The 17,191-nt window shown below is 39.8% G+C and overlaps 1 protein-coding gene across 1 annotated transcript in view; it reads left to right on the top strand.

The window, feature by feature from the left end:
- The window catches only part of LOC140533147 (uncharacterized), a 212,479-nt gene extending 195,663 nt beyond the window's left edge, over positions 1-16,816 (top strand). Inside the window, exons 129-140 of the mRNA XM_072652516.1 lie at positions 279-417; positions 876-1,009; positions 1,247-1,281; positions 1,372-1,488; positions 2,099-2,247; positions 3,200-3,284; positions 3,638-3,694; positions 7,442-7,566; positions 9,714-9,802; positions 11,924-11,973; positions 13,054-13,227; positions 15,414-16,816. Coding sequence (XP_072508617.1) covers positions 279-417; positions 876-1,009; positions 1,247-1,281; positions 1,372-1,488; positions 2,099-2,247; positions 3,200-3,284; positions 3,638-3,694; positions 7,442-7,566; positions 9,714-9,802; positions 11,924-11,973; positions 13,054-13,227; positions 15,414-15,491 — 1,232 coding nt within the window. The 3' untranslated portion in view covers positions 15,492-16,816. The remainder of the gene's footprint in view (positions 1-278; positions 418-875; positions 1,010-1,246; positions 1,282-1,371; positions 1,489-2,098; positions 2,248-3,199; positions 3,285-3,637; positions 3,695-7,441; positions 7,567-9,713; positions 9,803-11,923; positions 11,974-13,053; positions 13,228-15,413) is intronic.
- Positions 16,817-17,191: the final 375 nt, after the last annotated feature.

Raw genomic sequence — 17,191 nt, 5'->3', positions numbered from 1 at the left:
CAAATGCATCAATAAACCCTTGGGTGAACAATTCCACTTAGCCTATCTCTAAAGTCCTTTGCAATTCTAAATCCAATGATCTGTGCATTGTGCTCAGAATTCTTTTTTTTTTCCATTTTCCATTTGCTGTTGTTCAAAGCTTCACATCTTCTATCTCTGACTTGCTTATCTATCCCACACTCCTACTCCATTCTCTCTCATCCACTCAGCTCCAGCCACCTCCTTCACCACCACCAGATGGGAAGTACTTGCCATTATAGTTGCATCTCTTTCCTCAGATCTAGAGTCAAGAGACAAAGGCCTGAGCAGTAAGACCCTGTGCATGGAAAGTCAGCAATTCCTGCCTGATGGAAGCCCAGTGAGGCACTATGATGTGCACAATCTCTATGGCTGGTCCCAGACAAAGCCCACATATGAGTGAGTCCCTGTCTCCCTCTCCTTGAAGCCCATAGAGCAAGTGAACAGAATTGGAGTTCAAGATGAATGACATTGCTGGCTCCATTCCTATCTCGAATATCATTTTTATGTTTAGAAATATTTATTGATAAAAATTCTCCTAAGTGACACATTTTTAGGATAATGAATCTATTCAGAATCTAAAGGAAAGTATGTTCCTCTTCTCCACCCCATTGCATACACATATAAACAAATCATTTTTATTACATGGTATTTGGAGTTAAGGTGCCTCCTAGTTTAATTTCTTCCTGCTCCAAGTACAGATTACTTTTACAAGTCCACTTTCCCATCTTATTCCCCCAGTCACTGGCTGAGTACAGTCTTCAGCTCCTGGGCTTCCCTGTAAGGACTCCTTGTGCAGGAAAGAGCTCTGGCCCTGCTCAGATAAATTGTCATTTCTCATTTTTTTCACTGATCAGAGGTGTGCAGGAGGCCACAGGAAAGAGAGGAATCGTGATCACTCGCTCAACCTTCCCTTCTTCAGGAAGGTGGGCAGGACATTGGCTGGGAGACAACACAGCAGCATGGGACCAGCTGTATAAATCCATCATTGGTAAGTGCAGGGCTTTTCCTGAAGCTTTCCTGTGGAAGGGAGAGGAATCCAGTCTATGTGTTCAGTAAGTCTAATTTTTCTGGACTCTCAAAGAGAATCAGAGAGGGCTCAGGTTCCTGACTAGTCAGTTTTATCATTCCATATATTTCATTGGACTTTTCCCCATGCAGAGCTCTCTAAGTCATATTACAGGGAAGGTCAGAGCCTGGTCCAATATAGGTATGGTTCTCATTGCAGGTATGATGGAATTCAGTCTCTTTGGAATATCCTATGTAAGTCTCACTCAACTTCACTTCAATATTTTTAGATTGTTTCAGAAACCCACAAAATCCTCATTCTCTATTTTTCCTTTTTGTTCTCAGACGGGAGCAGATATCTGTGGGTTCTTTCAAGATGCTGAATATGAGATGTGTGCTCGTTGGATGCAACTGGGAGCCTTTTACCCTTTCTCTAGGAACCACAACACACTTGGGCCCAGGGTGAGATACCAGCTTGTGCCTCAGGCTTGCCCTTGTGCTTAACGTTCTGCTTCAATTACTCCCCCATGACTTAATGGACCCTTCTTGCCTGGAAACAACCTCAGTAGTCATCAGTCCTTCCCTGCACAACAATCTGTATGACCCATATTCCCATAGCCAGTGGAGTTTTCTAGAATATCTCACTTCTGCCAGAAACCCAAGAGAAAAAACATCTAGATAGCCGAGATCCTTTCTCTTCTGACTCTGGGCAGTTTTCTCCATTCTGCCAGGATGTTACAATGCCAGGGCCCCTCTAATTCTTCATATGTATGTAAGCTACTGCAGTGTAAGACTACTACAGAACAAATACACATTTGGTCTCTGCTGCCCATGATATATTTTTGTATTGGGGTCCAACTATTTTGGGGGCACTTGGGCAGGAAAACAGGAAAAGGAAGAATCAGAACACCTTCCCTAGCCAAGGTCAAGGGGGATGGAAACCTGGGGAATAAGGAAGCAAAAGCTCTGCAGATTCCCTGTGTAGTAGAGGGCAGCTCTCTAGTTATCTGGCCTATGTCCCAGTGAAGTCAGGTAAAGGATTTGGTATGAGTATTCCCTCCTTTATTTCTAGAGACAAGACCCTGTGGCTTGGAATTCCACCTTTGAGGATCTTTCCAGAAGCGTCCTTCAGACAAGATATACCCTGTTGCCTTACCTCTACACCCTGATGCACAAGGCCCATGTAGAAGGCAGCACTGTTGTCCGGCCCCTGCTTCACGAGTGAGTATTCACTCAGTGTCTCCTGGTCCTATGTTGGATTCCATTTTGAATTGCAGTAGGAAGCTCCTTATGTGTATTACCTTCTCCTATTTGAGTGCTAGGTCCTTGAGAGCAGAGCCTGTCATTGTCATGCTTTTCTGTTTGTTTCCCCACTGCCTTTAGTCCAGCGAGCACTTAATCAGTGTTTTTTCATTCAGTGATTCATTCTAAAGTGAAGTATATTCCTTAGGTATGGAGGTAACCTATGGAACCAAGCAGGACCCTTGGAGTCAGGAGATCTGGTGGTTATTGTTGATTTCAGCTGACAGGAGCTTGTGACCATGAGCAAACACTCTCTGAGGCTCAGTTTTCTTACCTGTAAAGTGGTGGAAATAATAATGAGACCCCCACCTCATAGGCTTGTTGTGTGAAAAGCATTCTGCAAATCTTAAAGTACTCTATAAATATGTGAGGATTTTTTATTCAATTTTGTTTTCTTTTAAAATAAGAGAATTACATAGGGACACTTGCTCATCCAAAAGTTCTTTCTTTTTGCTTTAGTAATATTGTGATTCATATTCTTTTTAATGCAGCAGTTTCTTTCCTTCTTATAACTGGAATGGCTAAATTAATTTAAAACATTTCCTGAACATCTCCAGAATAGTAGGAGAAAGCCCCAGGGCTAGGAAATAAGGGAAATGTACCTTGATATTTCAAATGTGCCATGATTATTATCTTTGCCTGTGCCTTGTTGAACCAGACCTGAAGGGCAGAAGGAAGGACACAAAGTGAACATAATTTGAGTATTTCTTGGATGGAGCCTAACCCTTCCTCCACCTCCCCAAGAGATTTGTCCAAATCATGAAGCTGGACTGATTTCTAAGGTCCCTTTGAGCACTAACTTCAGTGATTCAATGGCCTGAGAGAACATTGTCCATACCGTTTACTTGTGACACCACATTTCTCTTCTCAGGTTTGTGGAAGACAAAGAAACCTGGGACATATTCCGTCAGTTCTTATGGGGTCCAGCCTTCTTAGTCAGCCCTGTCCTGGAACCTGTGAGTGTGGATTTTCCTGAGCCTATATAATATCCAAACTGAGATATCATATTGAATAGTAGAAATGAGTCTGAGCTTGGCATTCTGAGTGTTAAGGTCTAGTCCTTGTGTTGGCATTGAATCGTTCTGCAGTTTAAAATCATACTTAATACTTTGATTTCCTTATCTATAAAATGAGTGATACTCCTATCTATCCATAAGTCGGGGGATCCTTGGAAGACAATTAGGAAATGATAAATACATAGGATGTTTGCTTTGTAGTGATTATCACTCCTGTTAATTCCTCTAGGAAACTTCAATCAATTCCCTCAGTTATTTGTTTGCTTATTTTTGTGTTATCCAATTTATTGTAGAATGCCTGGAATGTGACTGCCTACTTTCCCAACGCCCGCTGGTACGATTACTATACGGTAAGCCACTTTGCTGGTACACGGGAGGTCATGCTTCCTGTGTTCAGAATGACGTCTATGGTCTAGGTCTGAAATGGGATGGTGGGTGGTGAAGACATTTTATCCTAGAATATTGTCAAGATCTCTGTCAGGTTTGTCCCACACAGTCCTTGGATAGTTATCCCTGTTATACTATATCATCAATACTCTTTGCAGTTTTCCTGATCATAAGCCTGGGTAACTGGCAGTCTTCCAAAGTCAACTACTTACTAAGCAGTGTTCGAAAACTGTGGGAGGTATGGTGACTTGCCCTGGTGAGCTGAGTGAATCACTTGTATCCCAACAGAAAGGAGGACTTCATGAAATGAGTGGAGAAATTTTTGCTCACAGGGTTTTCAATTGCTGAATTATTTTTGACCAGATGCATGCTCAGGGCCCTAAAGGAGTCTTCAGAAAAAATTTTAGGGAAATACTTTCTACTCAGACCAAGCCAGGGTCTGGCAGAATCACAAGGGTGATGGACAAGTTCTTATTTTCCTTATTCAATGATATATAAAGGCACATTGTAGGTGAGTGGCAAAAAAAAAAAAAAAGAATTACTCAAACTACAATCAAGCCAGAATTGGTACAAATTTCTAGAACTTTTACACCATCATCTCTTATGCAGACAACTTTGACACAACCCATTATTAATAATACTCCTTCTAATGTACAGTCTCATAAATATGTACAGTCAATGCTTTATAAGCAGCTGAGGGAGTAAAGTTCATTTGGAAGCAAATACAGACTTTGGGAAACAGGCCAAGTAGTTTCTATAGACAGGGCCTGGATCTCCTATACCAGTTACAGTCACTGCCACCTAGAAACTGTTCAGGGTGTTTTCATTGCAGCTGCATTGTGATAATTTCTGTCATGATTGATTCATCACGATCAAGATTTGACAAAGTAGCAGGAAAAAAAATAGAACTGGGTATTGTTCCCCCTTTATCCTGACTGTCTAAAGGGGAACAGAAAGGAAAAGGAATTGAGACCACGGGAGAAGGGAAAGAAGGCAGCAGACGAAAAAACAGATTGTCTTGTCCAGTTTTCATCCATTCCAGAATAGAAGGATGAAATAAAAACCTTGTAAGCAATAACAGAAGAAGTAAACTATAGATTCTTAGTGTTGGCAGAGACCATGAAGTTGACTTAATTGATATCTTTACCTTCAAAGCTTTTCTTTATTCTGCCATATTCCCAAATAGAGGTTAGACAGCATTCTTTGCTTAATGACTATGAACTCATTACCTCATAATTCATCCAGCTGAGTTAATACATACATTTCTAATTACCAGGAAATTCTACCTTCAACTGAACTGACTTCCTGTGACTTCTACCTAGTTCTTTCCTTTGGTCTTTCCCTTTTCCCTCTCCTCACTTTAAGCCCTCGGTCCAGAATTGTAGTCATTTTTTAACTACTTACTATCCCTTTTTCAGGCAGCTAGATGGCTTAGTGGACAGAGTACTGGGCTTGAAGTCTAGAAAACCTGAGTTCAAATTTGGGCTAAGACACTTACTAGCTATGCGACCCTGGGCAAGTCACTTGATCCCTCTTTGCTTCTATTGCCTCTTTGTAAAATGGGTACACGCTGGAAAAGAAAATGCCAAACCATTCCAGTATCTTTGTCAAGAAACCAGGAAGAATTGGCTATGACTGAATGACCTAACAACAACAGTTGCCGCCTTCCTGTTAGGATACGCCTGCCTTGAGTCAGAATATTTATGTGTGACTCTGCTATTTTGCTCTGCAACAGGGCTACTCTCCAGTAGCCTGCTTCTTTTAAGGGAGCCCATCCTCTGGACCTCAGGGTTAATGGAGCAACAACCTTTGCTTTTCTGGGTGTGGAGTTCCTGACAATTGTGAAATTTCTGTGCAGTGGTAGTGATAGAAGCTGCATTAAGAAAATGAAGACAATCCATGTTAAAATTGAAAGTATTACTATGAAACCATGAAGACAAAGAAGTAAGACAATAGCTACAGGAATTGAGTGTGGTCAAGATAATTTGACAACAAAGACAACGAAGAGAGAGCTATTGATGATGTTGGAGAATGGCTAAGTGTTGAGGCTGAATCCCTCTAGATTCTAGAGTACAGATGGAATCTCTTATACAGATCTTAGTCCTTGAAAAGATGAAATATCCCTCTTCCTCAGGAAGTGAAGTGAAACTTGATAAGGGTAGTTGTCAAGTCAGTAATGTTAAGTTAAGTTGAAATGACAATCTCCTCTCCAAAGGAGGATTGAAAGTCATTGATCTTCTAATTGCCAAATCTAGGACCCTTTCTCAGTCCTTGCAGTCACTGCCCTTCTCTGTTGAATTGAATTCTTCTTGATAGTCTCTTCTGCCTGGGTTTCTTCTGTTCCATTGTTTTCTCACACACCATCTACCATTCTGACTTATCTGCCTCTGACTTTATTAATGACCTTTCTTCCTCCTCTGAATACCAAAACAGATTAGCTTTCCAAGGCTCTTTCCATGGCTACTTCTTTCCATATGTGTTCAGTGATCTCAGTCATTTCTATGTGAGCCATCATTTCTAAGTGAATAATTTCTGCATTTATATCTGTAGCCCAGACCCGCACTCACTATGGAATTTCTTTTTGTTTGACATCAGCACCAGCGAATGTGGCCATGACAGAACCCACATCTTTCACTCCAACTGCCCCTTCTCCAAATTTTTCTCTTTCTATTAATGATGCTGCCATATTCTCCCTATAACCTAGACTTGAAACACTGAAGTCATCTTTATAGTTACATCTCCCTTACCACCCCAACAAGAACTGCCAAGTGCTGTATAGTTTATCTCTTCTTTGTCTTTGAAATTGATCCTCTTTTCTCTGTTCCCACTGCTACCACACTATTTTAGACTCTTGTTACATTAGAACTCATCCATTGCAAGAGCCTTCTAACTTGTCCTCCTGCCTCAGTCTCTCTCCTTGTAAATATTTCTTCCAGAATTGCCATAATGTGTATTTTTGATTATGTTACCCTTCAAGCTCAAAAACTTCCAGTTGTGTCTGGAATAGCCTGGCATTCAAGATCCTTCAATTATACTTTGATCCCAACTTACTTTCTACATATTCTCCATGATTAACTCTAAAGTCTGGCCAAATTAGACTGTGATGTTCACCATGGTCCCAAACTGTGGGCCAACTGAGTTGAGCCAAATGAATTTTCAGTAGCCTAGATTTGTATTGTGTTTTTTTTTTTTTAATTTTTGTTGTTGTTGTTATTTTCCAGAAAGTACAAGAATAAAGATCCAGGCACAAGAGCTGAGAAATCGGGGTTGGTAGATGAGATATAGTATCTCTTTAAGTTTAAAGATGTGTAGGAGTTCTAACCTGATGATGAGGGAAATTATGAAACAGCTGACTGGGAAGTCCAGGTTAGGTAGTCACTCTTCTCTGACTCTGCCTTTAGTTTTAGAAAGTAAATTTAGAAAGTAAATGATTATAGTTTCACTTAGAGTAGTGGGCAGATTCAGTGGAAATGGGCCAATGGGGGAGTAGAAGTTGAGACTGGAGAAAGGTAAGTACCAAAGGACAGATCTCCCAGGTGGTTCAAGGTATAGCAGAGTCTCTATGTGGTGATGTATAGCTATGAATAAACTCCAATAAAATGAAGAGGAGGGCATGAAACTGTTTTATTCTGTCATGTTATTACTCAGCTAAAGGTAAATACCTTAAGCAAATACTGTCTCTCATTATCCCTGCCTGTCTCTTGCCACAGGGATCAGACATAGGAGTCAGGGGACAGTTTATGACATTATCAGCTCCCCTTGACCACATTAATCTTCATATCCGTGGGGGCTACATACTTCCATGGCAAGAACCTGCCAATAACACCTTTTACAGGTGAGTAAGAGACTGAAGATTTCCCCTGTGGATACCACTTTTCCTGTGAGACATTAGTTTTCAACATTAATTTCTACTGGAATATAGCAACTTCTTGATCCAAATTACACCAAGTTTTTTGACTGATTATTATAAATCATTCTCAGGTTTTGGTTGGAAAGAGGTCAAACTTGGGAGTGGCTGTTGGACTTTGGGGATTGGGGCAGGAAGGCAGGGGGTTGGGACTGTCTGACTCCTGGCAATCTTAGATAAAATGCTAACTCTCCTTCTGCTGTTCTTTCTTATGTTTCTGGGATGTTGGGAAGGCTAATGCTTTTAAAGCCATTAAGGATTTAGGGATTCTAGAGGCAAAGATAGTAAGATGCAGCATGGTATAGTTGAAAAAGAGCTCAATGTAGAGTCACAGAACCTGAGTTCAAATCCTACCTTTACCATAGCACAAATTAACTTAATCTCTCTGGCCCTCAACTTCTTCATCTAGAAAATGAGGGGATTAGATTAGCTGGTCTTGAAGGCCCCTTTCAGGTTTAAAGCTATAATTCTATCACTTCTTAAGGTACAGTGTAAAGAGTGCTGTTTTTCTGATTAGTAGCTGAGTTTGAATTCCAGTTCTACCAGACAGAGGTTAAGTTTCTTGAGTAAGGTGACACCTTGGACTTAGGTTTTGGTTTCTGATCTATAAAATGAGGGTGCTGGACTAGATGAATGAAAAGTCAATGATTAAGCAAGTGCAAGTGGAGAAGCTAGGTAGTGCATGGATAGAGTGCTGGGCTTGGAGTCCGGAAGACTCTTCTTTGCGAGTTTATGCAAGTTCAAATCTGGTCTTAGGCACTTACTAGTTGTGTGACCTCTGCACAAGTCACTTAATCCTGTTTGCCTCAGCTTCCTCATCTGTAAAGTGAGCTGGAAAAGGAAACGGCAAACTACTTCCGTAACTTTGCCAAGAAAAGCCCAAATGGGTCACAAAGGGTCAGATATGACCTAGGCCAAGCATTGTGCTAAGCCCTGGCAATACAAATGTAAAATTGAAAATGATCTTTCCTCACAAGGCCCTTACATTGCTAACAGAAAGAGATAGGCTATGTAAGAGGAAAATGGACCATGATGGGTACTTTGTAAGCTATAGCAAAGGAGGGATGGTGAGTGGAACCTAGGGGACAAGATTGATACACCCTTTCCAACAGCAGTTGTAATATAGTTGGATGGTTTTAATTATGGCTCTAGAACTGAAATTAAGGTTGGGATAGAGGGATACATGTATATCATCAACTTTGCTTGTGAGAAGTTGGCTAGAAGTAAGGAAAAAAATGACTTGAGTAGCCAGCTTGAAATAGGTCACATATGAGTAGATGGATACATCAGGACATATATAGGAGTAGATTGATGTTATTGGTACTTTAACTTGAATTTTTTGATCAGCTTGGTGGTTCAGTGGATAGAGCAATAGGTCTGGAGTCAGAAAGACCTGAAATAAAATCCATCCTCAGACACTAACTAGCTGTGTGACACTGGACAAGTCACTTAATCTTGGCTTGCCTTAATCTATTGGAGAAGGAAATGGCAAACCACTCCAATGTCTTCACCTAGAAAACCCCAAGGACGTTATTGGCATGCTATGTTCCATGGGGTCTCAAAGAGTTGGAAATGATTGAACAAGAAAGATGAATTTTAATTTCCTTCCTTGCAAAATATGTGTAATAATCTAAAGGCAGCTAGGTGGTAGAGTGGATAGAGTTTTAGGCCTAAAGTCAGGAAGACCTGAGTTCAAATCTTGCCTACAGTATTTACTAGCTGTGTTGTTGTTCAAATGCTTCAGTTGTGTCCAACTCTTTGTGACCTCATGGACTTATGTCCATGGGACTTTTTGGCAAAGATACTGAAATGGTTTGCCAATACTTTCTCTAGTGGCAAACAGCTGTATGACCCTAGGCAAGTCACTTGACCTCTGTATGCTACAATTTCCTTATTTAAAAATTGGGGATAATAGTAGCACTTGAGGGAGCGTTGTTGTAAAGATAGAATAAGGTAACATATATGATGTGCTTTGTAAATATTAATGCGTTATATGAATTCTAGCTAGTTAGTAACTAAAATGTACTGCATGGGTGTGGGTCTAACTATTTTTTTTTTTTTTTTTGCTAACATAGCCGGCAAAATGTCATGGGTCTCACAGCTGCCTTGGATGATGAAGGAAATGCTGAAGGCTGGCTCTTCTGGGATGATGGACAGAGTATCAGTGAGTAGGGGCTGCCTGGGCAAAGTCTAATTGCCTGTATCAAAAGACTCGCTGTTTTGTCCTTTTAGTCTTCAAACTCAAACCACTTATAAAGTTTTATTTTTAAAGCCAGGTGTAGCCACAGCATGGCATGGTAGATAGGGGATTAGATATGCAGTCAGGAAGTTCTGAGTGCAAATCTTGCTTAGCTGTGTGACCCTGTGTAAGACAGATAAACATATCACACAGGAGGGGTGCTAGCACAGATTCACTCTTGATTTGGTCAGACCAGAAAGACACTAGGAACGGGCTAATAATCTTACTTTATTCTAGTCCAGTTCTCTCAGAAGAGGTTGCTGATAATGAGAGCACAAACTCTTAAAGCATTCCTTAATCACCCTTCTTACAGGGGCCAGCAAGAGGGGGAAGGGGGCAACTACTACTACATCTTGATGACATCAGTTGAGATGGGCACAGCTTCTGCTTCCCCTAAATCCCCTCAAGCCTCAATGGGGACCAGTTCAAGGGGTATAGGGGCCAATTAAGGCATGCATAACATTCTAGCTTGTGCACTCAATCCTAAGGTTACCCCCAAGCCTCAAGGGGGCCAGTAGAGGCACACACATCATTTGTTCATTCAACCCTAAGGGTTCCCCATTCACTGTCTAGTGACCATCTGTTTTATAGGCCAATAGACAAAGAAGGCATATTGCCAGCAATAGCCTCACATACCCCCATCCCTGTATCTTACTGCACAGTCGCAGTGGAGGTTTATATTATTTACCGTTACATAACTCTGCGCAAGTGTGGTGATGTTTTGAACCATAACTGTGGGAACTCATATCTAGTACCTGGAAACAGGAGACTGTTATGGTTATGGATCTTGGGAAACTCAATGCTAAGAAATAATAACAAAAATTCACTTTATACACACTAAAATCCACCTTATTTTCACTAAAATTCACCTTACATACACCCTGAACAAGTAATTTAATCTCTTTTGTGCCTCAGTTTCTTCATCTATCAAATGAGAGGTTGGACTTGATGACTTCTAAGATCCCTTCCATCCATTATCCTGTAATTACAGAAAATTTGCATGTCTAGAGATGTGACATAAAGATAGATAAGCTCTAAGTCCCTCCCCAGGGCCCAACTACCCAAACTACTGCCACAGCAAGAAAGAGGAATGAAGTCTTATAAGAAAAGTTTTTTTAAAAATTGATATCTTTTATTTGTTTCTGGTTGCATCTTCTTTCCCTTCCCCATCAAGCTATCATTTGTGTCAAAGAATAGCAAAGAAAGGAAAGCAGATAACAAGACAAATTCAAGAGTCCTCTTTGCTACTAGGACATAGTTTTCATGTGACTAATAAGCCTCTTACAAAAGTCATAGCTGTGATGTTAACAATTATCTCCTAGTATACTCTAGGAAGGCTCACTGATTGAGGTACACATGGTCCCATCCAGATCAGGAGAAACCTAACCTTTTGGTAGAAGCATAAAGATTATTCCTGGTCTTAGTGATGGTGATTTTGTCCTCAACTGTAGTCAAAAGACAGACACTTGTTCACTTTCCCAAGTAGATGCAGCCATTAAGTGCAAAATACAGTGGTCTCCTGGAGTATGTAGAAAGGACTTTCCTGAGCACTTGTTGGCAGTGGTTTTGTGTAGAGAGAATAAATCCAAAGTAACATCACTGTCACCTGACCAATACTTTATTAGTTTAAGCAGTGATTGGATACAGGCATGTAATGTTCATGGTCATATTTTATTTTTAGCTTCTAAATAGCTTATATCTTAATCATCAGAAACCTTCTAATTAATAACAGGAAATCACAATGATCTGTGGGTAAACCCAAGCACCTTAGACTACTAAATTATATATTAAAATTCTACCAGTTACATGTGTATTGCCCCACCATGAAAGTATTCTGTTGCCTTGTCGTTAGTAAAGAGAATCACCTGGGTTTGGGTGATTGTTAAGACTGTAACAAGAAAACAAATACTCTAGGAGTCCTGGAGATTCCAGGTTCCCTTACCCCAGTGGTGGATGGGAGGGGAAGGCAGTGATAGGTGAAGCTTGGAAATGGGAAGTAGTCAGGGAACATGTGATGACCCACCTGAATGTACTGTTTATTTGCAGATACATATGAAAAGGGACAGTATTACTTGGCAAACTTTTCTGTTGGACAGGTAAGTGTTATTAATGATATTAAAGGGCTCTATTAAACAATTTGCAGAGATGGCACAGTAGATAGAGTGCAGCTGGGAATATGTAAGACCTGGGTTCAAGTCCCACTTTTAATCATAGCTGTGTAACTCCAGACAAGTCATGTAATGAACGTGTGCCTCAGGCAAGTCCTTCATAATAATAGCTATTATTTATATAGCCCTTTATATGATTTCATTTGATCCTCACAATATCTGAAGTAGGTGTTATTATTATTTCCATTTTATGAATGAGAAAACTGAGTCTGAGAGTGATTAAGTAACTTGCCTAGGATCATATAGCTTGTAAGCGTCTGACTTATATTCAGGCTTTCCTGACTTAGATACTCAGACTTTTTCCTGACCTGTCCATGGTCTCTCTCCCCTGCACCAAGCTTGCTTTCTTAGAGTGTGCCTTCTATGACTCTCTATAATGCCATTTGATTCTTCCCCATTTGTAAGTGTCTCTCTCCTCATCAGCCTGGAAGACCTCAGTTCTATCTATATGATCTTGAGTAGTCAATTTTTTCCTTTGGGGTCTGGGTTCCTCATCTGTAAATTGAGAAGGCTGGACTAAATTATTTCTAAATTCTTTTCTCACCTAGTATGTCTATTATTGTAGTCTCCACAATTTGAAATCAGTGACTCTGTCTCTCATAAGACCTAGTTAAGTTTGAGATAGAGAAAAGGTGCTCACTAAATGTACTTTGAGTTAATAGATACCTGTCAGGGGATACAGATGTATTCATTGCTAGGCACCTAGAGTGTCCTGGTTATTCTGTGATAGAATCCTGATAAGGATAAAGGCAGTGACTTTGAAATTATTTTCATTATTTGACCTAACTAGTAGTGCCTTCGTTTCCCTTTCAGCAAATATTACAATGCCCACTTTTCTATCTTAGTAGGAAGGAAAAAGTGATTCTTGAGAAAGGGAGAAATAGACTGATTATGTTCCGAGTTACTGTATAGTATTCACTTGATAGGGAATGAAGGGGAATGAAGTGAAATAAAGTGGTTTCATAATTTCCTCTCCTTCCCATCCCCAATGTTTCTCTCTCTTCACAGAACAAACTGGAGAATCACATCATTCACAATAGATATGTCGTAGGCACGAGACCACTGTGGTTGGGCTATATTCGCATATGGGGAGCAGGCACTGCCTCTATTACCCAAGTCAATGTTACTTACAACAACCATAATTTCTTCTTAGTCAACTTTCACCATGACCAAGCAACACAGGTTTGTGACTAATGAAAGGCCTTTGTGAAATGTCTTAAATGTTGAGCCCTTGTAGCTCTATTCATGTGTTTGCCTTCCTGGTGCCCCACCTCCCCATCCATCACTCCTGTCAGTTTAGCTCAGACTCACAGGGAAATGCAAATGGGATACGTGGGAGAGATTGAGGCTCTTAATCCTAACATTTTATTCCTAAATCTAGAAGTTTGGACAAAGTCTCCATTAGATGGCCACTTTTGAATAAGAGAAAAATAGCTAGAAGATGACTTCCAGGAGGAAGAATCACTCCTTCATGCCACAGATATTTATTTTTTAAATTCATTTTATTTTTAGTTCTCTCCTTCCCATCTTCCCCTCCCTGATCCCTTGAGAAGGGAAGAAAAACAAAACCCTCAACATTTATTAAGAGTTTGCTGTGTGCTAATTGGGGAAGCAAAGAGAAAAATGCCCCTTCTGAGCTTGCATTCTATTGCAAGAAAATAGATAGAGTTATATAAATGTAAAAAAGATAGAGATAAATACACACAAAGATATATAGTTCTATGGATATAGATAGATGTAGATATATACATATTTACATATTTGCATAAATGTACACATATATACACACATATGTATATGTATGTGTATATATGTATATGTATATGTGTGTGTATATACATAAGCATTATATAATGGAAAAGAAGAAACTTTATTTTGTGCCTACTTAGAGCCAGGCACAGTGCTAAATGCTTTTACAGTTATCTCATTTGATCCCTATATAGAATGTGCTCAAAAAATATGAGGTGGTTTGGGGAGGGATGGGTGGGTATGCACAAAGGCTTAGTGTAGAAGGTGGTGTTTGACCTGAGTCTTGAAGGAAATAAATGATTCTAAGAATTAAAGGTGAAGAGGGAGTGTATTCTAGGTCTGGGGAATAGTCATTGCAAAGGTATGAAGATGGGAGTAGAAGGGTTATATGTGAGGAATGATAAGATGACTAGTCCGACTGGACCACAGGGTGTGGGAAAGAAGAGACAGTAAGTCATAAGGAAGTTGGGAAGGTAGATTGTGGTCAGGTTGTTAAGGACTTCAAATGCCAGAGAATTAAAGTTTAAGAGATACACATCTTATTCCACTCTCTGCTAGTCTTGGTGTTATTAAGTAGTCCCACCCAAATCACACACTCTACAAATTGAAAATCTCCACCTGTTTATCCATTTAAAAATGTCTCCCCCATCTTCCTCTCCTGGTTCTTTCCGAACACTTTGAACTGCATACAAGTGTTCTTCTGTATTTTGTTCTAATGTTTGTTATTGTTTATACATTTTTTTCAGTTTTCATAACAAGCAATTTCCCCTATCTTCCCCCAGAGATCACAGAGAACTACACACGCAATATACTGGCTGACTGTTACAATGATAAGATTGTAACAAACTATTAATCAATTGACAGCTAGGTGGTGCAGTTGATAGAATGTTGGGCCTGAAGTCAGGAAGACTCATCTTCCTGAGTTCAAATCTGGCCTCAGACACTTACAATCTGTGTGACCTTGGCAAGTCTCTTAACTCTGTTTGCCTCAGTTTTTCCTTTGTAGAAGGAACTGGGAAAGGAAATGACAAACCGCTATAGTGTCTCTGCCAACAAAAACCCAGATGGAGTCATGGAGAGCTGGTTATGACTGAAAACAAATGAACAGTAGCAATCAATAGCTTTCAATCTCTTTAGGATTATTTGCTTAAAAAGAATGATATATATATATATAAGGAAAAACAGATTATACTTGGTGTTCTTGAGTTGGGAGGTGGGGATATGGAGAAAAGATGGAGAAGACAAAGAAGAACATCTGGGTAAGAGGGGGAAAAAACTAATTAGGCTGGGACAAAATCACATAGGAAGTCGTGTATTACTGAGAAAAGGTAGCCAGGAGAAGGCATGAAATACCTTGCTCTGCATGTGTGTCCTTTGAGTCAGAAGACCAGTCCTCATGGCCAAGCTTTGCCATTTACTGGCTGAGTGACCTTGAGTGAATGACTTAATTTTCTTGATCTTTGGTTTCCTAATCTATTTAACAAGAATAATATACTTGTGCTGCCTTCCTTGGGCATGTTGTGCTCATCATAGGAAATGAGGCCTCTGGGTGTAAATCTGTTGATCTCTGCTTAGATTTGTGGTGAGAGAACCCATAGTTTCCTTTTGGTTCCCTGCAGGTGCTTTCAATGAACTTGACCACACATAATATAAGCTTGGAGCATCCCCTTGTGGTGACATGGCAGAGTTCCTCATGACCGTTTGGAGCAAGACCTTGAACCTGTTACTGGAAGACCTTTATTGGACCTCGTAATCAATATATTTACAGATCACCATTATATATTCTAAGACTTCACTTAATTGAGTCATGCCTAATTTTTTTAAAAAATAGGCTTTATCAATAACCCTTTATGCTTTGAATTCTAGAGGGGAGGGCATGGGCAGATTGCTTTTTCTTTCTTTGTGACTGGTGAGAACAGAAGGCTTATTACTGTTTAGCATTTTCTAAAGATAAACTGTGACTTAGGACCTCACTAGGTTGACTTGTTTAGGGCCAAAAATGATACCTCCTTACTGGCCAAAGATGTACCTTTGTATCCTAAGAGCCTTGGTGAAGTTTTAAGATTTAATTAAATTTAGTTTAAGATTTAATTAAACCTCCAGCAAGGCTTTTGGGACACCTTTTATAGGTAACTAGGTGATGTAATGGTAGAGTTCTGGAAACAGAGTTAGGAAAACCTCTGTTCAAATCCTGCCTCAGATACTTATTAGCCATTTGACCTCAGACAAGTCATATAACCTCTTCCAGCCCCAGTTTCCTCATATGTAAAATGGGTATAGTAACAGCACCTACCTCACAGAGTTGTTGTAAGGATTAAGTGAAAAAACAAGTACAACACTTTGGTTTTGTAGAAATATTTTATAAGTGGCAGTTATTATTATGATAATGTAAATCTTGACTCACGAAAACTTTAGGTCCAGGAGATCACTGTGGACACCAAGAAAGATCCAAGAAGTTCCGGTGTTAAGGGGAGAAGAAAATGGGTATAGAGACCATGGTAAAGTGGGGGAAAAGGGGAAAAAAGATTAGTGAGGAAGAACAGGAATAGTGGAAGGTTTGGGAAGGGAAAGATGAGAAATTAGAATTGATGAGTAACTAATACCTGATGGAAAGATGAGGAGAGTAGAGGTAATGTCACTGAAAGGAGATAGACAAATTCCTCCGGTAGCAATGCACCAAGCTACCTACAAGAGCGGGACTGAAGCAGGTTTATAGAATGTAGTGAAAGGGAGTGGAAGTCAGTGTGAATGTCATATGGAATTTATTTTTGTAGCAGTGTGTTTAGAAATGTTTAAATTATATATCTCTTCCTCTGTATTATTGCCTTATCAAGTACACACTCACATGGCCTAGACCTCTGGGACATTTTTCCTTTAATTCCATTGATTCTACTTTTTCAATTAGCTTTTGTTGTATTTGTTGTCATTTTCTAATTTTTTTCCAACTCAAATAATTACACTTATTTTTTTCTCTTGGAAATATGTACTCAGAAATAAAGGTTTGCCTCATTTTTTAGCCACATGTCATAACTTTGGGTGTTTGATTTCTACTGTTGCCATTAGTATAATTTTGTATTGTTTCTGTAATTTGTTCTTTGACTCAACCATTAGCCAACTAGGTGTTTTTTTCTTAGTCAGATAGGTCTTCATCTTCAACTATATTTCTTTTCTTCATTGCTATTTTTATCATGGTACGGAAAGTGCTCTTATACAGTGACAAGACATGGAGAGGCTACCAGGCTGCCTAAGGGTTGGAAACAGAGGAGGCCAAAGCTTCTGCATTGATTGGTAGTAGGATTGGGCTCTGGGACCTTTAAGTGGTGACTGTGGGACTGCTGTACTTCTAGCCTGGGAGATCAGAAAGAGAACGAAGAAGAAAAAGAAGAAGAAAGAGGAG

Source organism: Notamacropus eugenii, chromosome 3 (assembly GCF_028372415.1).
Source record: "Notamacropus eugenii isolate mMacEug1 chromosome 3, mMacEug1.pri_v2, whole genome shotgun sequence".
NCBI lineage: Eukaryota > Metazoa > Chordata > Mammalia > Diprotodontia > Macropodidae > Notamacropus > Notamacropus eugenii.
Note: the sequence above shows the minus strand (reverse complement) of the source record. Positions and strands in the feature narration are given on the sequence as shown.